The sequence below is a fragment of the Natrix helvetica genome (assembly GCF_964273705.1).
Source record: "Natrix helvetica genome assembly, chromosome: 3".
Taxonomy (NCBI): Eukaryota; Metazoa; Chordata; class Lepidosauria; order Squamata; family Natricidae; genus Natrix; species Natrix helvetica.
In genome coordinates, this window is record NC_138549.1 from 174,906,628 (window position 1) to 174,929,578 (window position 22,951).

The following is a 22,951-nucleotide window of genomic DNA, read 5'->3' on the forward strand; positions in this document are numbered from 1 at the left end:
TATTTCTATTCTATTCTATTCCTATTATCCATTCTATTCTATTCTATTATTCTTATTCCATTCCATTCCCATTATCTATTCTATTCTATTCATTCTATTCTATTCTATTCTATTCTATTCTAGTCCTGTCCAGTCCTATTCCAGTTCTGTTCTGTTCTGTTCTCTATTCTTATTCCATTCTCTTCCATACCTATTATCTCTTATCTTCTATTTCTATTCTATTCCTATTATCTATTCTATTCTATTATTCTTATTCCATTCCATTCCACTCCTATTCTCTATTCTATTCTATTCTATTCTATTCTATTCTCTATTCTTATTCCATTCCATTCCATTCCTATTATTTATTCTATTCTCTATTCTTATTCCATTCCATTCCTATTATCTATTCTATTCTATTCTATTCTTATTCCATTCCATTCCCATTCTATTCTATTCTATTCTATTTTCTATTTTTATTCCATTCCATTCCTATTATCTATTCTATTCTATTGTATGGTATTCCTTATTTTCTGTTCTGTTCTGTTCCATCCCATCCCATTCCATAGGTAGTCTTCAACTTAAACCATTCATTTAGGGACTGTTCTAACAGCTCTGAAAAAAAGTGATTTATGACAGTTTTCCCACATTTATGACCATTGCAGCATCCCCATGAAACAATCGCAAGTGTGAAAAACGGTCATAATTCACTTTTTTCAGTGCCGTTGAAACTTTGAACGGTCACTAAACGAACTCTTGTAAGTCGAGGACTCCCTGAGAAAGACCGGTTCCTGGACCAGTCCAATTTTCTCCTTGGCCCAAAGAAGTAGAGAAACCATTTCCAAACACACCAAGTTGTACTTCACTTGACCGGCTGTGGTTGGTTTGAAATTTGACCACTAGAACTAAAATGTCATCCAAGAAATAAAAGGGGAGGGCGAAAGATCGTTCAAAATGACTGATGGAGGGGAGGGTCTGAGGTCACAGAGCTTTATTTATTGAAGTTAGCCAAAAGCACAATGAAGAGTGGGGTCAACCTGTTCTCCAAAGCCCCTGAAGGCAGCTCAAGAAGCAATGGGTGGAAACTAATCAAGGAGAGAACATATATATAACTCTCTCCCTCTCTCTCTCTCTCTCTCTCTCTCTTTCTCTATCCATCCATCCATCTATCATCAGTCTTCCAATATCTCAGTCACAAAGAAGAGGGACTCAACCACAATTGAGCCCAAAACTTAGGTTGCTAGCTAAACAATTTGCTAAGTGCGTTTTGCTCCATTTTATGACCTTTCTCGCCATAGTGCTTAAGGGAATCCCCGCAGTTGATAAGTTAGTAACCTGGTCGTTAAGTGAATCTGGCTTTCCCATTGCCTTGGCTTGTCAGGAGGTCGCAAACCCCTGGGACACTGCGACCATCATAAAAATGAGTCATTTAACCAAGTGTCCAAATTTTGACCATGGGACCAGGGGGAGGCCTGCAACAGTCGTAAGCATGAAAAACAGTCGTAGGTGACTTTTTTCAGCGCTGTTGTAACTTCGCACTGTCACTAAATGAACTGTTGTAAGTCGAGGACTACCCGTAAGAGAGTTGGAAGGGGCCTTGGACGTCCACTGAGGGACACTGCAACCGTCGTAAGTGTGAACCAGTTGTCAAACGTCCACGGGGATGCTGCAATGCTCGTAAGTGTGAAAAATGGTCATTAAGTAAGTTTTTTCACTGCCATTGTAACTTTGGCCACTAAACAAACTGTTGCAAGTCAAGGACTACCCTGAATAGTTGCATTAACTCGATAGAAGCACCCGAAGAATGACGAGGCCCTGCTAAAATGAGGCCTTCGAGCCCTTCCCACCGCAGGCTGATGGAGGGACCCCTCCGCAGTGGTCTCCGCCGGAGGAAACTTAAAAAGCTCGGGACATGTAACTAAAGCAGCGAGAATTATATTTGCCCCAAATTGGAAATTAAATAAGTTACCAACAGATGAAGAGATAATAAAAAAAAGATTTTAGATTGTGCAGAGATGAATAGGTTGACAATGAAAATAAAAGATAAAGAGGAATCGGAGAACTTCAAGACATGGGGAAGGTTTTATGATTGGCCAGAGAAAGGAAGCTAGAAAAGAAAGTAGGGAAAAGATATAGAGACCCAGACGATGCACTATTAAATGGAAAAGGGAGGGAAGAAGGGGAAAACAGAAAAGAAAATATTAAATATACAATTATATATTCAAGAGCGAGATATAAAGGGAAAAAAAACATAGTTAGGACAGATTAACGAAGGTAAGGGAATAAGAAATGATATCAAATTATATTTGGGTTTGCGGAAATACCATCCCAAGGAAACATAAACTGAGATTTGAAAGAGAGACCTACAACAACAGAAAAAGAAAGGAAGAGAGGAGGAGAGGAGAGGAAGAGGAGGGAAGGAAGAGAAGTGAGGAGAGGAAGATGGAAGGTAGAAGGAGAGAAGGAGAGAGGGTAGGAAGGGGAAGAGGAGGAGAAGGAGTAGGGGAGAGGTAAGGGAAGAAGGAAGGGGAAGGAGAGGAGGAAGGAAGGAGAGAAGGGAGGGAGGGAGAAAAGAAAGGGAAAATAAGATGGTGTTACAAAAGGAGAAAGGGATCGTAAATAAAGCAACCCAAACTGTATATTATAACCTATTAAATGAAATAATAAATGCATAAGAATGACAAATGTAAAGAAGAAGAAGAATTATGTGAATGTATACTTACAATAATATGTAAGAGAATAAAAAATAAAAACTTTTTTTTGGGAGGAGAAGCTTGGGACGATTCTGTAGATAAATTTACCCCCCTCCAGGGAGGTGCAACTGGGAGACCGGGGGGGGGGGGCTTCCCTTACATAAGGGCCCCCCATGTTTCCTCCGTGGGGTGGGAGGCTTTGATGCTATGGGGCCAGGCCCCCCCTGCCTCTGAAAGGGAAAGAGCTCCCCCTGTCTCTCCCTCATTCTCTTCCGCTCTGCGGAGGAAATGGCTAATAACTTAGGCGTTAAGTTTGTGGGAAATACGGTGCAAGCTTTGATGGAGGCGTGGCATTTGCAACGTGGCGCCCACGGGCTCGCCCAACAGGTAGCCCTCAACTTTACGACATTTCATTTAGTGGCCAAAGTCGCAACGGCATGGAGAAACAAAGTGATTTAGGGCCCTGTTTCGCATTTACAACCGTTCCAGCATCCCCAGGGTGGCGGGATCAAAATCCAGATGCTCAGCGATGGATTCATATTTATGACAGTTGCAGGTCCCCTTTTTGCGACCGTCGGACAAGCCAAGTCAATGGGGAAGCCCGGTTCACTTAACAACTGCAGTGGTTCGTAAAATGAGGCAAATATCACTTAACCACTGCCTTGCTTAGCCATAGAAATTTGGGTTGTAATCAAGGACTAATTGTCATCCCCGGTCAGTTCCTTTGCTGCCTGTCGGATTGCATCACAAGAACATTTGCAAGGCCTCTCTGCTCATTAGGGACGTGGTGGCTCAGTGGCTAAGACGCTGAGCTTATCAATAAAAAAAATCGGCAGTTCAGCGGTTCGAATCCCTAGTGCCGCATAACGGAGTGAGCTCCCATTGCTTGTCCCAGCTTCTGCCAACCTAGCAGTCTGAAAGCCCATAAAAAAATGCAAGTAGAAAAATAGGAACCACCTTTGGTGGGGAGGGAACAGCGTTCCATGCACCTTTGGCATTCAGTCATGCCGGCCACATGACCACGGAGACGTCTTCGGACAGCGCTGGCTCTTCGGCTTTGAAAGGGAGATGAGCACTGCCCCCTAGAGTTTGGGAATTGAATCTTCCAAGTGGTTCGGGAACCTGGAATTAAATGTTAAATTAAGCCCGCCAGCCACATTCGGACGTCACGCTGGGCCCTGATTTAGGTGCATAAATAATACACAGAGCCAGTTTGGTTGATTGGTTAAGACACCAGGACAGGAGCCGGAGAGTTCTAGTCCTGCCTTAGGCACAAAAACTGGCTGGATGACTTTGGGTCAGTTGCCAGGAGATAGTGAGTTCTAGTTACACCTTAGGCACGAAAACCAGCTGGATGACTTCCAGGCCAATCACCAGGAGAAAGTGAGTTTTAGTTACACTTAGGTACGAAAACCAGCTGGGTGACCTTGGGCCAATCGCCAGGAGACGGTGAGTTCTAGTCCTGCCTTAAGCTGGTTGGGTGACTTTGGGCCAGTTACCAGGAGTTGGTGAGTTCTAGTCCTGCCTTAAGCATGAAAGCCAATTGAGTGACTTTGGGCCAGTCACCAGGACACAGTGAGTTCTAGTTTTGCTTTAAGCATGAAAGCTGACTTTGGGCCAATCACCAGGAGATGGTGAGTTCTAGTCCTGCCTTAGTCATAAAAGTTAACTGAGTGACTTTGGGACAGTCGCCAGGAGAGGGTGAATTCTAGTCCTGCCTTAGGCACGAAAGCCAGCTGGGTGACTTTGGTCCAGTCCCTTTCTCGCAGGCCAACCCACCTGCAGGGTTGTCGTTGCAGGGGAAAATTGAACCCTCTACTGGTTCCCAAGCCTGGTGCTTTTACCCCAACAATTCTTCCTTTATAGCATGATTGAACTTTTTTAAAAAAGCAAGAAGAAGAAAAGAGAAATAGCCAAGGAGAAAAAAGATTTAGGTGAATCTTCAGTGAGCTCCCAGTTCAGATTCCACCTTTCCCATAAGGAACTGGGAGGTAGCTAGATATTCTGTCCTAGCAGGAAAAGAGCGCCCTCTGCTGGATCTTTTTGTCCAGAAAGGGTTTTTTTTTCGCTTCTGCCCTCCCTCCCCCTTTTCTAGGACTGGATTCCATCAAAATTCAAACATTTGGTTTTTTTTTGAAGAGAAATTAATGCAAGGCACCCTGGCCTAACCCAGAATTCCATCTTCTCCCTTGACCCTTGGATCTTCTTGGATAATCCTTTGTCTGAAGTGGTGTAGGGTTTCCTGCCTGAGCAAGGGGATGGACTAGAGAACCTTCAAGGTCCCTTCCAGCTCTGTTATTCTATTCTATTCTATTCTATTCTATTCTATTCTATTCTACTTGTTCTGTTCTATTTTATTCTATTCCTTCTTATTCTATTCTATGCTTTCTTATTCTATTCTATCCTTTCTTATTTTATTCTTTCTTATTCTATTCTTTCTTATTCTATTCTTCTTATTCTATTCTATGCTTTCTTATTCTATTCCATTCCATTCTTTCTATTCTATTCTATTTTCTCATTCTACTGACCTGCTTTTACAATATTCCCCCCCCCCGCTTACTAATGGTGAAGCGAATACCACCGTCGGTAAGTGAACCATTAAGTTCTCCATGGACAGGTTTTGCCCCAAAAAAAGCTGGAAAGAAAAATCGATTCTTGGTGAAACCGGCATCAAATACAGTCATGTTACCACAGGATGCTGAAAACGGCTCTTAATGTTGGCGGAGGGTCCGAAGGTCCTCGACTTACGACCACAATCGAGCCCAACATGTATGCTGCTAAGCAAGGAATGTGTTCAACGAGCTTTATCCCATTTTGCGACCTTTCCTGCCACGTTTGTTGAGGGAATCGCCGCGGTTGTTAAAATTAGTACCGACAATTGTTAAGTGAGCCGGCATTCATTTTGCTTCTCGCAAGGTCGCAGGTGACCCCGGGCCACTGCGACTGTCGTAAATGTGAGTCAATTACCAAGCATCTGAATTTTAATCACATGACCATGGGGGGGTTTCTGCAATGGTCGTAAGTGTGAAAAACGGTCATAAGTCACTTTTCTCAGTCCTGTTGTAACTTCAGACGGACACTTGGTGAACTGTTGTAAGTCGAGGGCTACCTGTATGTATGTGTGTGGTGGGGGTGGGAGGCTGTCGGAAGTTTGAATCCAGATTGCAAGTACACCCCCCCCCCAGGAGGTCCGTCGTAACTTTGAACATTCGCCAAGCACATGGTTGTATGTCGAGGACTAACTATATATCACGGCGGGTGGGGGGGGAATCCATGTGCTGAAACCTCTAATCCTCCCACCCCCTAATTTTTCATGCCATTGCAGACCGTCCTCGACTTACAACAGTTCACTTAGTAACCGAAGCTACAACAGCACCGACAAGTGGCTTGCGAACATTTTTCGCATTTACGACCGTTGTAGCGTCCCCGTGATCCAAATTCGGATGCTTGGCAACACTCATATTTATGACGGTCATAATGTCATAAATTACATTACGTGACACCCCCCCTTTTGCAACCTTCGGACAAGCAAACTCCATGGGGAAGCCAGATCCACTTCCCAGCCGCCTGACTCACTTAACAACTGCAGCAATTCACTTAACGACTGTGGCAAGAAACTTTGTAAAATGGGGCAAAACGTATGCAACAACGTAGGCCTCGCTTGGCAACAGAAAGGGAGGGCTCGATTGTGGTCGTAAGTTGAGGACTACCTCTATTATCTAAATCTCCTTTGCAAACTTTCCTCCTTCACTTTGATAGATTTAACTCCCAGATTTCCTTGGGCAACTCTCCCATTTTCCCTAGGGAAGAAGCTTGTGAAGTAGGTCTGATCCCCATGAATGTCAGAACTAAGAAATCAGGCCATGTCAAATCCAGATGCCCTCTAGATGGCGTCAAAGAGTGTTAAGGATGCTCTGTATCTCTTTGCTGCCCTCTGGTGGCGGTGGTTGGGCAGTGCACAGTTCTCTTTTGCAGCTCTCCGAACCTGTGGCTTTCTGACCAGGTTGGATTACAGCTCCCATCTTCCCCAGCCTGCATGGCCACATAAGGCATACTAGACAAGAGTTGTTGGATACGAGATGGGCAATATATAAATTTTATATTAAAAAAGTAAAGACTATTTACTTGTGAGACACAATAGCAAATCGCAGCTTGGCCCATTGATCACAACCAAGCACTAACCAGACATTCGTTCTCACTGTTCACTTGTATAAGGAACACAATATAGGCTGGGCCAGTGTTTTTCCAACTTCAGCCATTTGAAGATGGGTGGACTTCAACTCCCAGAATCCCCCAGCCAGCCATGCACTGTGGCCATTTGACAATGGGTGGACTTCAACTCCCAGAATTCCTCAGCCAGCTATGTGGCCATTTGACAATGGGTGGTCTTCAACTCCCAGAATCCCCCAGCCAGCTATGCATCGTGGCCATTTGACAATGGGTGGATTTCAACTCCCAGAATCCCCCAGCCAGCTATGCATCGTGGCCATTTGACAATGGGTGGACTTCAACTCCCAGAATTCCTCAGCCAGCCATTGTAAAATCCAGATGCCCTCCAGGTGGCGACAGAGAGGTAAGGATGTTCTGTATCTGTTTGCTGTAACTCTTTGCCATGGCTGGCTGAGGAATTCTGGGAGTTGAAGTCCATATCCATCTTCAAGTGACCAAGGTTGAGAAACAGCCCGCTGGGCCTCGCTCCCTCTATACCCAACAGAGATACGGACAAAATCAGACTGCTAGTCCTCATTGTTGAAGGTCGGGCAAAGGGAGACAAAGACCAATCCTTGTGTCCACATCATCTCCAAGATTCAGAAGGTCCAAGGATGCTCTAGAACTGGGGGGGGGAGGGGAATGGGGGAGGGGCAGGAGAAAGCCCCCCACCTATCGCAAGTCCGGGAGAGAAGAGCCCAGGTAAGTCCGCAGGTCGCTGAGATTCGACCGGATGATCTTAGCCGGAATGGACTCCTTGTTCAAGCGCTTGTAGGCCGCGTAACGGTGGCAACCACCGAAGGAGTAGAAGTAATCCCCCCCTTCTCTGCCTTTGATCCAGAGGACGTCAATTGGGGGGACCCGGTCAGGTTCCTCCTTAAAAAAAAAGAATAATTAATAGTAATAATTATGCTTAAAAGGGGTTGTGTGAAGTCAGCCAGGAATACCTCCAATGTTAGCAGCTGAAGTGGGGCACCTGCATCGATCCTTCTACCAGTCAAACTCAACTAGGAAGGTTGCCCTTACTTTGCTGCCCACTAGAGGGCAGCATCTCACCAGACCCGGCCCTACCTGGATGGTCTTCATGAGACTTTCCACTTTCCCCTCGTCCAGCACCGGCGGGATGGGCCTGATGATGACTCGCATGGGCACTTCGTGGACCTCGGAGACGTTGTCGGAATGGATGCTCCGGCTCACTTCGCTCTCCATGGTGCTGACCCAGCGCCGCCACGGCCCGCGATCGCCGCTTGGTGCCTTTTCCCAGGACCTCCACGCCGCTCGCGCCGCTCCTCGCATCCCCGGGAGGATCCCAAGTCCCAACACGCGTCTTAAAGCCCCTTTAAAGTTGTCAAGTTTGGGCGGAACGTACCACTCCCGGTGACATGGGGGGGGCGAGACTGATGATTCCCCCCCTCCCGAGCGTTTCCCCAGCGTCCTCCGCGGACCCCGTTTCCAATGAGGAGACCCCCACCCAGATCGAGCCCGGAGCGCCGCGGGTGGAACCGATAGGTTGGAGTGGGGGGGGGGGGGTCTGAACGCGCGGAACGGCTGTCCTCCCCCGCCCTCGCCTTCCGAGTGGAAGGAGCCGTTGGTGTGTCACACGCGCACGTGTGCAATGCCTTTCCTGGGTTGGGCTTCCCGGGGTTCGTTTTGCTGAGTCAGGGGGAGGCAGCGGAAAAACCGGGGCGGAGGCTGTTGGCGATCCGGTGGGGGGTGGGAGGGGGCGGAAGAGAAAGGAGGGTGTTTATATTGTTTTATTATCTTGTTATAAACTGCCACGTCACTTAGATGAGGAGAAAGAAAGAAAGAAAGAAAGAAAGAAAGAAAGAAAGAGAAAGAAGGAGAGCGAGAAATAAAAGAGAAAGAGAGAGAAAGAAAAAAGAAAGAGGGGGAAATAGAGAAAGAAAGAAAAGAGAAAGGGAGAGAGGAAGAAAAAGAAAGAAAAAAGAAAGTGAAGGAAGAAGGAAAGAGTAAGAAAGAAGGAGGAAGAAAGAAAAGGAAGGAGAGAAAAGAAAGAGAGAGAGAGAGAGAAAGAGGAGGAGAGAGAAAGAAAGAAAATAGAAAGGAAGAGAAAGAGAGAAAAGAAAGACAAAAGAGAATGAAAAAGGAGAGAAGTAAGGAAAGTGAAGGTAGAAGCATTAAGAAAGAAAAAGAGGATACATAAAAGTTTTGTAACCAAAGATAAATAATTTTATACAGAACACAATATAAAGATGTAATATTACTGCCTGGTTCACTCCCTCCCTCCCTTCTTCCCATCTCTGCTTCCTTCCTTCCTTCCTTCCTTCCTTCCTTCCTTCCTTCCTTCCTTCTTCCATCTCCCTTCCTTTCTTCCTCCCTCCCCATCCCTTCTTCCCACCTCTCCTTCCTTCCTTCTTCCCATCTCCCTTCCTTCCTCCCTCCCTCCTTCCCCATCCCTTGTTGCCACCTCTCCTTCCTTCCTTCTTTCCTCCCTCCTTCCCACCTCTGCTTCCTTCCGTCCTCCCTCCCTTTTCCCCATCTCTACTTACTTCCTCCCTCCCTCCTTCCCACCTCTGCTTCCTTCCTCCCTCCCTCCCCCTCCCTTCTTCCTATCCTTCCTTCCTTCCTTCCTTCCTTCCTTCCTTCCTTCCTTCCTTCCTTCCTTCCTTCCTTCCTTCCTTCCTTCCTTCCTTCCTTCCCCTTCGAAGTTACAATGACACTGAAAAAGTGACCTAGGACCATTTTTCACACTTGCCACCTCCCCATGGTGGTGTGATGAAAATTCGGATGCTTGGCAACTGACTCCTTTTTATGACCGTCTCAGTGTCCTAGCGATCCCCTTTTGCAACCTTCTGACCAACGACGTCAGTGTCGAAGCCAGATGCACTTAACAACCGTGTGACTCACTTAACAGCCTCAGCGCTTCCCTGGATAACGGGGGCAAAACAAACGTAACCACTGTCTCGCTTGACAGTGGGAATCTTGGCCTCTATGTGGTCGTAACCCAAGGACTACCTGTACTGCACCCAAAAATTTGGCTGCAGACAAATTCTTAAAGAAGAGATTTGGCTTGGGCAGTTAGTAGCCTTTATAGTCCCACTATACGACCAAACAGTGAGTGGCCATTGTGTGCGGGACATTCTTCAGGGCAGCCAGCTTTGGGCTGCAAAATCCTGAATTTCCAAGGACAAAAATGACTTTTCGCAGCTCAGATTTCCAGTCTTCCCCTTGTCCCCTCAAGCCCAATGGGGCTGCACTCTCAAACTGCGCCCCCCTTGTGCCCCCAATATCTGACCTCTCTCTGTTTTACCCAGGCAGCTTCTAAACACACTTGAAGTCCACAAGCCTTAAGATTCCTGGCTGGGGAATTCTGGGAGTTGAAGTCCACAAGCCTTAAAGAGGCCAAGGTTGCTGGCTCAGGAATTCTGGGAGTTGAAGTCCACAAGCCTTAAAGAGGCCAAGGTTGCTAGCTCAGGAATTCTGGGAGTTGAAGTCCACAAGCCTTAAAGAGGCCAAGGTTGCTGGCTCAGGAATTCTGGGAGTTGAAGTCCACAAGTCTTAAAGCTGTCAGGTTTGAACACCCCTGGGGTTTTCTTTTCTAAAGGGCTAGGGGTGCGAGGGTCTTGTAACTTGACGGCTTTAAGACTTGCACTCTTCAGTGCCAGAGTTCCTGAGCCAACATGACAGGAGGAGGAATTCTGACACAGCCCAGTCCTCGCACTTACAACCAAGGCAGCATCCACATGGTCATTTAATCAAAATCCGGTCATTTGAATGGCAAAGTTCGCCAATCGAAAAGTTAATGGCCGTGTTACAAACTTAATAACTGCAATGACTCACTGAACACCTGTGGCACAAAAGGTCGTAAAATGAGGCAAAATTCACAAGCAATGTTTCACTTAGCCACAAAAACCTTTGGGTTCAATTGTGGTCATAAGTCGAGAGCTACCTGTATCTACTGGGGTTGGTCTAAATCAGGGGTGTCCAAACTTGGCAACTTTAAGACTTGTGGACTTCAACTCCCAGAATTCCCCAGCCAGGTCTGCTGTGTTTCTCCACCTTGCCAGCTAAAGACGTGTGGACTTCAAGTCCCAGAATTCCCCAGCTGGCAAGGGGTAAGGTGGGGTAAAACACATCTCTGGGCTGGAAAAAGATGAGATAATGTCAAAAGGGTCAAAAGGCTTCCTTCTCTCCTCTTTTGGGATTTCTAACCATTTAGCAAGTGGTTTGTACAGGGATGGAAGACCACCAGGAAATGCCACTGGCAGACTCTTGGCAAGAAAGCAAAAAACACAAAAAAACCAACAACCCCAAAACACTCCACAAGGTGGCAGTAGTGACCTACTTCTTATAGTTATATACATACATGCATGCATGCATACATACATACATACATACATACATACATACATACTAGCCCGTAGGCCCCTGAGGGCGAACCTATGGCAGAGGCCTCTCTGCGGCCAGGCGAGCCGTCACCCCAGCTCAGCTCCCCTGCGCATGCTCCCTCCAGCCAGCTGATTTTTTTGCCGCTTATGCATTGGGAGGAGGAGCCGGGGCAAATCTGGTATTTGCACATGCGCAGGAATCACATGGACATGCGGTGGGAGTGCAGGGGGCTGGGTGTTCAGGGCAGTTGTTGCTTGCATTGCATGATGGCTGTGGGTGCGCACATATGCGCTTTTGCCACACGATGACAAAAAGCTTAGCCATCACTGCTCTATGGTCTGCAAACGGTGTACAGGAGCATGCAGTGAGCATATTTAATTTAGCCGGGACCTGGCAAGTGTCTGCCAGGAATGCGCAGAGCCTCTGTTCTGACCTCAGCTCCCCCAGAAAGCCCAAATCACAATCTTCGTCCTTCTTTGATTTATAGGCCTGTGAATTATGGTCATTCACAGCCCTTAAGGCTTCACAAACAGTCTGTGAAGATTCCGACAGATGTCTGCTTGAGTTGCCACAGTCTTTCAGGGGAATGTTGATAAACACCCACTTTTATCTCCCTTGAAACGCTGCCAGAGACCTAATTGCCAAATGCAGAACGAGGCCAAACTTAGCACAGAGTCCAACAGAACTTCTCCAAGCTTGAACCGACCAGATGAACTAATTGCTTCCTGCAAAGGCTCACGTCCCGTTTGCTCCTCTTTTAGGTCTCATGGAAGGGGCCAATCATCATCTCCAAGCCTTACTCCCAAGTCGACCCTGTTCTTTAGCTGTTCCCTTCGTCTGGCAACTCTGCGCATGCGCACACTGGGAACAGGCTCCAGCTGTTCTTCTGCCTCACTGATGTCAGACTCTTGAAGGCAGCTGATAATTGTCAGACGGCTCTGGCCCCCTCTCTGCCTCCGACACAGAGCCCCCCTCAGAGCCTTCCCCAGTCTCCAGGACTGGCCCAGGTTCCTCCCCAACCTCCTCACTGTCCGAATCTGCTGCAGGCCACTGGCAGGCATAACATCTGCCTGGTCCCTAATTCAAATCCGAATCATTTCTTTGAATTCTCTTTCCAGTCCTTAAAATTGGCCGGCAGGAAATAAGAAGATTTCAGCCAATGTTTCAACTCGATGGAGTTACCGTCAAAGGGACGGTGTCATTGTCTACCTTTTCCGCCGCGGGATTGTGTGTAAAGACAACTCTCTCCGCTTCGGTCTTACCGATTCCTCGCCTATTAAATGGAGATTTTGTTTATTTTTATTTATGCTTTGAGTCGATTTCTCGAGCTGCCCCTCTGGACCAGGGACTCTGGGCGGCGAACAATAAACGGGAATCAAATCAATTACAGCAGGGGTGTCCAAACTTGGGAACTTTAAGACTTGTGGACGTCAACTCCCAGAATTCCCCAGCCAGCATGCTGGCTGGGGAATTCTAGGAGTTGACGTCCACAAGTCTTAAAATTCCCAAGTTTGGACACCCCTGAATTACAGTATATCACGGAGGCAAACATTAAAATCGAGAGCGGCTGAGAAAGACAACACTGTGAAGAGACTAACATAGCTCCCACCCACCTGGGGTCTCAGGGCTGGGCCCAGAACCAGCTCCCCAGGGCCCTCGGAAGGGCCAGTGAGGGAGGGGGCGCTTCTGCATCTCTGGGGGACATGACCCCCCCCCCAAAAAAGCTCTCTTGCAGAGTTTTTGGAAGCAGTCAGTTCAGTTAGCCAATTTCTAGGTTATTCTTTGACTGTAACGGCCTGTAGCTACAATCAGCTTCAGTTTTCCATTTGAAAAATGGAACTTTTTACTTCTATGTAAGTCTCCCTTGCTGGATGACTAATGGATCCCTTTCTTTTCCTCTTTCCTTTTCTTTCCTTCTTACCTTTCCTTTTTTCCTTTTTCCCTTTCCTTCTTTCTTTTCCTTTCCTCTTTCCTTTTTTTCCTTTCCCTTCCTCTTTCCTTTCCTTTTTTCTTTTCCTTTCCTCTTTCCTTTTTTTCCTTTTTCCCTTTCCTTTCCTTCTTTCTTTTCCTTTCCTCTTTCCTTTTTTTCCTTTCCCTTCCTCTTTCCTTTCCTTTTTTCTTTTCCTTTCCTTCTTTCCTTTCCTTCTTTCTTTTCCTTCTTATTTTCCCTTCCTCTTTCCTTTCCTTTTTCCTTTCCTTTCCTTCTTTCCTTTCCTCCTTTCCTTCTTTCTTTTCCTTTCCTCTTTCCTTTCCCTTCCTTTTTTCTTTCATTTCCTTTCCTTCTTTCTTTTCCTTTCTTCTTTCCTTTCCTTTCCTTTCCTTATTTCCTTTCCTTTTTTCTTTTCCTTTCCTTTCCTTTTTAACTTTTCTTTTCTTTCTTTTCTTTCCTTCTTTTCTTTCCTTCTTTCCTTTCCTTTTCTTCTTTCTTTTCTCTTTCCTTTCCTTCTTTCCTTTCCTTCTTTCCTTTCTTTCTTTTTTCCTTGTCTTTTTCCTTTCCTTTCTCCTCTCCTCTCCTCCCTTTCCTTCTTCCTCCCTCCCTTCCCTCCACCCATTCCTACCTACAGATGTACCTATCTGCCTTCCTTTTCTTTCCTTCCTTCCTCCCTCCCTCTCTCCCTCCTTTCTTTTCTTTCTTTTTTCTTCCTTCATCCTTCCCTCCTTTCTTTTCTTTCTTTCTTTTTTCTTTATTGCTCTCTCTCTCTCTCTCTCTCTTTTCTTTCTTTCTTTCTTTCTTTCTTTCTTTCTTTCTTTCTTTCTTTCTTTCTTTCTTTCTCATTCACGCCCCCTCTTGGTAATCCAGAGGTCAGCCACCTTAATCACCCCAGAAGCTGTTGGGAGAGAAACTGGAGTTCTGTACTACCATTTTTAGCAGGGCCCCGATGTTTTTAGTATGAACGGATCAGAGATTCTTCCCACCCACCAAGCCCCCTCCCCTCCATTTCCCACCCCTCTCTGTCTCAACCAGCATCTTCATTTCCCCCCCCCCCACTTTGAGCCAGGCCCAGGAGCTTCACTTCCTTCCCCATTGTACAACGGCCTGCCCTCTTTTTTCCCACCCCAGAAAGAAAATGGATTTTAAGGAGTGACACAAACGCCTTTGGGCTCGGCTGCCCTCAATCCTGCCTTGTCACTTCCATTCCCTTCACATCCGTCAGGTCTGGGTAGCCCCCTAACAGAGAAGGGGTCGGCCGCAGAAGGGGCTCCAGAGTGACCCATTTAATGTCCAGGCTGCCAGAGAGCCCGCAATGCCCCCAGGAAAATGGAGACGGACCTTCCCCTCATTAAAAATGGAGCAGGAATTGAACGCGCTGTAGGAGGCGAATTGATGGACATTAGATTTCGTCCCAAAGGCAGGAATTAAAACCAGAATTTCCCAAGCTCACTCGATCGATCGATCGCCTTCTGAGTGACCCTGATTGGCCAAAAGAAGGCAGCCGCATTCACGCAACACGCTGTACCTGAAAAAGAAATAAAGTCCCTTTCCCGGGTGTCCCCAATATGACAATACAGGTAGAAGGAGAGAGGGTAGGAAGGGGAAGAGGAAGAGTAGGAGTAGGGGAGAGGTAAGGGAAGAAGAAAGGGGAAGGAGAAAAGAAGGAAGGAAGTAGAGAAGGGATGGAGGAAGAAAAGAAAGGACCTGAAACAATAGAAAAAGAAAGGAAGAGAGGAGGAGAGGAAGAGGAGGGAAGGAAGGTAGAGGTGAGGAGAGGAAGATTGGAGGGAGAAGGAGAGAAGGAGAGAGGATAGGAAGGGGAAGAGGAAGAGTAGGAGTAGGGGAGAGGTAAGGGAAGAAGAAAGGGGAAGGAGAAAAGAAGGGAGGAAGTAGAGAAGGGATGGAGGAAGAAAAGAAAGGACCTGAAACAATAGAAAAAGAAAGGAAGAGAGGAGGAGAGGAAGAGGAGGGAAGGAAGGTAGAGGTGAGGAGAGGAAGATTGGAGGGAGAAGGAGAGAAGGAGAGAGGATAGGAAGGGGGAGAGGAAGAGTAGGAGTAGGGGAGAGGTAAGGGAAGAAGAAAGGGGAAGGAGAAAAGAAGGAAGGAAGTAGAGAAGGGATGGAGGAAGAAAAGAAAGGACCTGAAACAATAGAAAAAGAAAGGAAGAGAGGAGGAGAGGAAGAGGAGGGAAGGAAGGTAGAGGTGAGGAGAGGAAGATTGGAGGGAGAAGGAGAGAAGGAGAGAGGATAGGAAGGCGGAGAGGAAGAGTAGGAGTAGGGGAGAGGTAAGGGAAGAAGAAAGGGGAAGGAGAAAAGAAGGAAGGAAGTAGAGAAGGGATGGAGGAAGAAAAGAAAGGACCTGAAACAATAGAAAAAGAAAGGAAGAGAGGAGGAGAGGAAGAGGAGGGAAGGAAGGTAGAGGTGAGGAGAGGAAGATTGGAGGGAGAAGGAGAGAAGGAGAGAGGATAGGAAGGGGGAGAGGAAGAGTAGGAGTAGGGGAGAGGTAAGGGAAGAAGAAAGGGGAAGGAGAAAAGAAGGAAGGAAGTAGAGAAGGGATGGAGGAAGAAAAGAAAGGACCTGAAACAATAGAAAAAGAAAGGAAGAGAGGAGGAGAGGAAGAGGAGGGAAGGAAGGTAGAGGTGAGGAGAGGAAGATTGGAGGGAGAAGGAGAGAAGGAGAGAGGATAGGAAGGGGGAGATGAAGAGTAGGAGTAGGGGAGAGGTAAGGGAAGAAGAAAGGGGAAGGAGAAAAGAAGGAAGGAAGTAGAGAAGGGATGGAGGAAGAAAAGAAAGGACCTGAAACAATAGAAAAAGAAAGGAAGAGAGGAGGAGAGGAAGAGGAGGGAAGGAAGGTAGAGGTGAGGAGAGGAAGATTGGAGGGAGAAGGAGAGAAGGAGAGAGGATAGGAAGGGGGAGATGAAGAGTAGGAGTAGGGGAGAGGTAAGGGAAGAAGAAAGGGGAAGGAGAAAAGAAGGAAGGAAGTAGAGAAGGGATGGAGGAAGAAAAGAAAGGACCTGAAACAATAGAAAAAGAAAGGAAGAGAGGAGGAGAGGAAGAGGAGGGAAGGAAGGTAGAGGTGAGGAGAGGAAGATTGGAGGGAGAAGGAGAGAAGGAGAGAGGATAGGAAGGGGGAGATGAAGAGTAGGAGTAGGGGAGAGGTAAGGGAAGAAGAAAGGGGAAGGAGAGGAAGGGAGGAAGTAGAGAAGGGAGGGAGGGAGAAAAGACCTACAACAATAAATTAACAATGGCAACTGCATATAAAGAGAATTTGTATAAAGTGTTTTATAGATGGCACCAGAGGTGGGTTCCTGCCAGTTCTAACCTCTTCTACAGAACAGTGCCGTTTAGAACCGGTTCCAGCTCCCCCCCCCCCCCCCTGCCCGTCTGCACATCATCAAGATGAAGAGCGAGAGGAGGAATTCTGGGAGTTGAAGTCCACAAGTCTTAAAGCTCTCAAGTTTGAACACCTCTGTGGGTTTTTTTCTAAAGGGATAGGGGTGCAAGGGTCTTGTAACTTGACAGCTTTAAGACTTGCACACTTCAATGCCAGAGTTCCTGAGCCAACATGACTGGAGGAGGAATTCTGGGAGTTGAAGTCCACAAGTCTTAAAGCTCTCAAGTTTGAACACCCCTGGGGTTTTTTCCCCTAAAGGGTTAGGGGTGCGAGGGTCTTGTAACTTGACAGCTTTAAGACTTGCACACTTCAATGCCAGAGTTCCTGAGCCAACATGACTGGAGGAGGAATTCTGGGAGTTGAAGTCCACAAGTCTTAAAGCTCTCAAGTTTGAACACCCCTGGGGGTTTTTTTCTAAAGGGTTAGGGGTGCAAGGGTCTTGTAACTTGACAGCTTTAAGACTTGCGTGCTTCAAATCCCAGAGTTTCTGAGCCAACATTTTGGTTGCTAAGCAAGAGCGTTGTTAAGTGAGTTTCACCACATTTTACAAGGCCACGCCCACCCAGTCACATGGCTGGCAAGCCACTCCCACCCAGTCACATGGCCAGCAAGCCATTCCCACCCAGTCACATGGCCGGCAAGTCAGTCCCACCCGGTCACATGGCTGGCTCTCCCACAAAGCAGGCCACACCTACAGAAGAGGTTCTAAAAAAATTTGAAACCCACCACTGAGATGGCACATATCTGAAAGACTGGCAAAAATGTTTAAAGACAAATCAACCTAATGTTGGAAATGCCACCAAATGGCATTTGGTCGTATTATCACGTGTGGTGGAAGCGAAAAAATACTGGGCAAGAATTCAAATGTCGTTGAAGAAGATGACGCAGCAGTACCAGGAAAATATAGTAAAGAAAATGTATATTTGATTATTTGTGTAACAACTGCAGCTAGAATTGTATTTGCACAATATTGGAAAGCTGAAGAAATCCCCAAAGTTGAAAACGTGATTAAGAAAATGTGAGATTGTGCAGAAATGAGTCGATTTAACATTAGCAATTAAAGGAAGGGGAACAATCTGATTATTATCATATATGGGGGTTATTTTATCATTGATTGGAAAATGAATATGGATAAAAGGTATAAAATTAAATAGTTTAGGAAGAGAAATGTTATAACAGGAGATATGTCAAGTTGTAATGTTCAAATAAGAACAGATGCACATAAAGAATTTGGTGGTAAACTATAACTATTATGACACCAAAAATGTGTACTCAGATGACACGGTGATTAATGAATGATGAAATGTTTTTCATGATGAAAGGAAGGAAGGTGGGAAGAAGGGAGGGAGGGAGGAGAGATGGGAAGGAGGAGGGAGGAAGGAAGGAGAGATGGGAAGGAAGGAGAGATGGGAAGGAGGAAGGAAGGAGAGATGGGAAGAAGGGAGGAGGGAGGAAGAATGGAAGGAGAGATGGGGAGGTGGAAAGAAGGAAGGAGAGCTGGGAAGGAGGGAGGGAGGAAGGAGAGATGGGAAGAAGGGAGGAGGAGGGAGGAAGGATGGAAGGAGAGATGGGAAGGAGGAGGGAAGGAGAACTGGGAAGGAGGGAGGGAAGAAGGAAGAAGGAGAGATGGGAAGGAGGGAGGAAGAGGGAGGAAGGATGGAAGGAGAGATGGGAAAGAGATAGGAAAGAAGGAGAGCTGGGAAGTAGGGAGGGAGGTGGGAGGGAGGGAGGAAGGAAGGCAAGCTGGGAATAAGGGAGGGAGGGAGGAAGGAGAGATGGGAAGAATGGAGGGGGAGGGAGGATGGAAGGAGAGATGGGAAGGAGGAAGGAAGGAAGGAGAGCTGGAAATGAGGGAGGGAGGAAGAAAGGAAGAAAGGAGAGGTGGGAAGAAGGGAGGAAGGAAAAAGAGATGGGAAGGAGGAAAGAAGGAGAGATGGGAAGGAGGAAGGAAGGAAAAGAGCTGGGAAGGAGGAAGGAAGGAAGGAGAGCTGGGAAGGAGGGAGGGAGGGAGGAGAGGTAGCATGAACGGAGGGAGGGAGGGTGGAATTATCTAGCAAAGTGGATTTACAAAGCTGTAAAAAATTCCGTTTTCCAAATGGGAAATTGAGGCCGAGTGTAGATGCTACGATGCCATTATGGCCCTGATGTCATGTCCCAACTTCCATTCCACAGCCAAGGCTTTTTGAGGTCAAAAGACCCCTCCCCCTTCCCTCCATCTCCCCCCCACCACCCATTTCTTGGCCCTTTCCAACCTCAAGGTTGGTGGCTGCTATTCTACCCTCGGCCACCGGAGGGCAGCAGGCTGGATGTCTTTGGGTACACAAGGCCGGGGATAATGGACTCCCATGAGCTCATCAAAGGCCAATTTGGGGGCCTTTTGTCTGGCAGCAGAAGGCGCCATTGAGATGCAAAGCGAATCCCGCTCTCGCTGCTTCTCCCCTGGCTGCAGCTGGCTTGGGACGTGCCAAGTTGAGCGCGGATTTGTCAAAGGGGTTGGGACCCTGGACAATCTTGGGGGTGGGTCTTGGGTGCTTCTCCGGCCCTCTAAATCAGGAGTCTCCGACCTTGGCAACTTTAAGGCTGGTGGACTTCAACTCCCAGAATTCCTCAGCCAGCTAGGAGTTGAAGTCCACCAGCCTTAAAGTCAGCCAAGGTTGCTGGCTGAGGAATTCTGGGAGTTGAAGTCCACATGGCTTAAAGTTGTCTGTCTGTCTCTCTCTCTCTCTCGTAAAATGGGACACAAGTCAGTTAACAAATTTCTCACTTAACAACATACATTTTGGGATCAATTGTGGCCATAAGTCGACGACTACCTGCCCTTCAGGGACATGGAGCTCATTATTTTTTGGAGGAAAGGATGTTACATAAAGCAGGTGCCAGAACAGAGAAGACACACCTTCTGAGACCCACCAAATGTAGGTCCCTAGGTGAAGGTACATGCAGCATACAGACTACAAAGGATCTTGGAGGTCTTCTAGTCCAACCCCCTGCTTAAGCAGGAAACCCTACACCACTTCAGACAAATGGTTATGCAACATCTTCTTTAAAACTTCCAGTGTTGGAGCAGCCACAGCTTCAGGAGGCAAGTTGTTCCACTGGTTAATCGTTCTAACTGTCACGAAATTTCTCCTTAGTTCTAGATTGCTTCTCTCCTGGATTTGTTTCTATCTGTTGCTTCTTGTTTTGCCTTAGGAAGGAAGAGATGGGAGGGTGGGGGAAGGAGAGATGGGAGGGAGGGAGAAAGGGAGGAAGGAGAGATGGGAGGAAGGGGGAAGGGAGGAAAGGAGAGATGGGAGGGAGGGAGAAGGGAGAGGGAAGGGAGGGAGGGAGGAGAGATGAGACTTGGGAGGGAGGGGGAAGGGAGGGAGAGAGAGATGGGAGGGAGGGAGAAGGGAGAGGGAAGGGAGGGAGGAAGGAAAGAAGGAGGGAAGGAAGAAAAGATGGAAGACAGATGGAAGAAAGGAAGGAAGATTGAAGGAAGATGGATGGATGGATGGAAAGAAGGAATATGGAAGGGTGATGAATGAATGGAAGGAAAGAAGGAAGATTGAAGGAAGATGGATGGAAGGATGTAAGGAGGGAGGGAGGGAAGAAAGGAAGGAAGGAAGATTGAAGGAAAATTGAAGGAAGATTGAAGGGAGATGGAGGGAGGGAGGGAAGGAAGGAAGATTGAAGGAAGATGGATGGATGGATGGATCAATGGATGGATGAAATGAATGGAGGGAGGGAGGATGGCAGGGAGGGAGGGAGGGAGGAAGGAAGGAAGGAAGGAAGGAAGGAAGGAAGGAAGGAAGGAAGGAAGGAAGGAAGAACAAGATAGAAAGCAGGAAGGCAGGACGGAAGATAGAAGGAAGATGGATGGATGGATGAAGAAAGGAACATTTCCAAGCAGCCAACAAAAGACACCGCCGGCTTCTCTTTCTTTCTCTCCCCGCTCTCCCCTCCTGTCCTGGGGGAGTTGGCCGCGCAAACAGATGGAAGGGAAGCCAAAGCGGAGGCGCGGGGGGGGGGAGAGAGAAGGCTGCCTATCCCGCCCCTCCCCGTTGGCAGTGTCTCCCCCCACCCGCCTTATCTCCACGCACAGGCCCGGAGACCCCCACGCGAGCCTGGCACAACAGCCGCCCGAGGTGCGAAGATTAATTGCCCGGAGAAAGGGACCGAGGTGTCACCGCCAGCTGCCGCGCGTCTTGCTCCTGTGGGGAGGGGAGGGGAGGTGCGACGGGGCTGGGGTGGGGGAGGCAAAGGGGAAGGGGGCGGCATAATGAAGTGTGCAAAAGTTAATTTGGACTCAGATGCGCCGCTTGTCAAAACGAACACAAAAAAAAACCTCCCTCTTTTTTGAGTTCTTTTTTGGGGGGGGATTTAATAGGGTCCGAAGAGAGGAGGGGGGAGACGCCCCCACCTCACCCCCATTTGCCTGGTGTCGGTTTCACACCTGATTTTAACAAAGGAGCGCGGGGACGTGTGTGTGTGTGTGGGGAGGGGGGTTCCTGGTTCGAAAGGGAGTCGATAAATCCTCAAATCCATCCATCACGTTTGGAGGGGCGCGGAGGGAGGGGGGGTCTTTCCACTTCTTTTACGTCTTGCACCGGGGAGTTGGGGGGGGGGAATTGTCCGTGAAGTTGACCGCTGGGGCCATCCAAGCCGCCAAGTTGCAGCTGCGTCTGTCCGCCTTACAAAGTTAGAAGGGACCTTGGAGGTCATCTAGTCCAACTCGCTGCTCAGGCAGGAGACCCTGTAACGTTTCAGACAAATGGTTAGGGCAGTCTCTTCTTTTAAAAGCCTCCAGTAAAAGCCCCACAACTTCTGGAGGGGAGTCGCTCCGCTGGTGAATTGGTCTGACCTCTCAGGACATTTATCCTGTGTGCATCTTTTAAGTATGGAAGTCATGTTTTTATTATGATTATATGCTTTATTCATTAAACATGAAACTCAGCCAACTGGCCGTTCAAAAATGCATCACAAATACCAGTGACTGGTGCTAATGGTTGATAGGGTTTGCTGCCAGCGTCCTAGGGATCAACCAAGGACCTTCTTAAAATATACAATGTTCCGAGCAGCGCAGTTTTTTGCAGTTCCGCTGGTATTATTGCAGGAAGCTGCAATTTGTGGATTTATCTTGTAAAATTCTTGGACATGGTGCCAAGTGCCCCGATGACCATGGGTATCACTGTGACATGCTTCATCCATAGCCGTGTGATTTCGATGGCCAGGTCGCAATACAATACAATACAATACAATAGTAGAGTTGGAAGGGACCTTTGAGGTCTTCTAGTCCAACCCCCTGCCGTTTCAGACAGATGGCTATCCAACATCTTCTTAAAGACTTTCAGTGTTGGGGCATTCACAACTTCTGGAGGCAACTTCTGTTCCACCGATTAATTGTTCTAACTGTCAGGAAATTTCTCCTCAGTTCTAAGTTGCTTCTCTCTTTGATTAGTTTCCACCCATTGCTTCTTGTCCTGCCCTCAGGTGCCTTGGAGAATAGTTTGACTCCCTCTTCTTTGCGATATTTTGTGATTTTTTGCCAGTTCTTTTTCTTCGACTCTGGCCTCTCCAGGAACAGCGATATCAATAAATTGTATGTTTCAGCCTTATTGTTATTGTTGTTTTTGTTGTTGTCATTATTGTTATTATTTTGCTCTTTAAGAGGATTGCTCCAAGTGCCAGAAAAGAAGAGATGCATTCCCTCTAAGCAATGTTTTGTGATTTCATGAAAGTTGGAACCTTACAAACGCCTTCCCCAATTGGGTGCTTTGTAGAGCAGTCAATACTACAATTCCCAGCACCCATAGAAACTCTGGGATTGTAGCCCAACACTGTTCGGTTTGGTCTAGTGGTTAAAGCTTCATTCAGGCTTGATAGAAGACAATGAAGTTCTGCTTTGAACCTGAAAGCCATTCTGGGTGACTTTGCACCAATCACCAGGAGATAGTGAGCTCTAGTCCCGCCATAAGCCATTAGCAACTGGCCATTAACAGAATTGGATAGAATAGAATGGAATAGAATAGAATAGAATAGAATGGAATGGAATGGAATGGAATACAAAACAAAATATGGAATGGAATAGAATAGAAAAGAAAATATGGAATGGAATGGAACAACAGAAAATATGGAATGGAATAGAATAGAAAAGAAAAGAAAATATGGAACAGAATAGAATAGAAAATAAAATATGGAATGGAATAGAATAGAAAATAAAATAAAATATGGAACAGAATAGAATAGAATAGAAAAGAAAATATGGAATGGAATAGAATAGAAAAGAAAATATGGAATAGAATAGAATAGAATAGAATAGAATAGAATTCTTTTATTGGCTAAGCGTGATTGGACACACAAGGAATTTGCCTTTGGTGCAGATGCTCTCATACATAAAAAGACAAGATACTTTC

At 47.0% G+C, this 22,951-nt stretch overlaps 1 protein-coding gene across 1 annotated transcript; it reads right to left on the bottom strand.

The window, feature by feature from the left end:
* Positions 1 to 6,754: 6,754 nt before the first annotated feature.
* SRXN1 (sulfiredoxin 1) lies at positions 6,755 to 8,243 on the bottom strand. The gene is made up of 2 exons (XM_081948910.1): positions 7,953 to 8,243; positions 6,755 to 7,757 (listed from the first exon to the last, which is right to left on the bottom strand). The coding sequence occupies exons 1-2, from the start codon at positions 8,175 to 8,177 to the stop codon at positions 7,554 to 7,556; spliced, it is 429 nt and encodes a 142-aa protein (XP_081805036.1). The 5' UTR covers positions 8,178 to 8,243; the 3' UTR covers positions 6,755 to 7,553.
* Positions 8,244 to 22,951: the final 14,708 nt, after the last annotated feature.

What these genes read in the sequence shown, in the direction of transcription:
- SRXN1 (XM_081948910.1), bottom strand. Translation starts at nt 8,177, where the DNA reads ATGCGAGGAGCGGCGCGAGCGGCGTGGAGGTCCTGGGAAAAGGCACCA. An exon ending in GTCTCATGAAGACCATCCAG is followed by an intron (nt 7,758 to 7,952) that starts GTAGGGCCGGGT and finishes TTTTTTTTTAAG; the next exon opens with GAGGAACCTGACCGGGTCCC.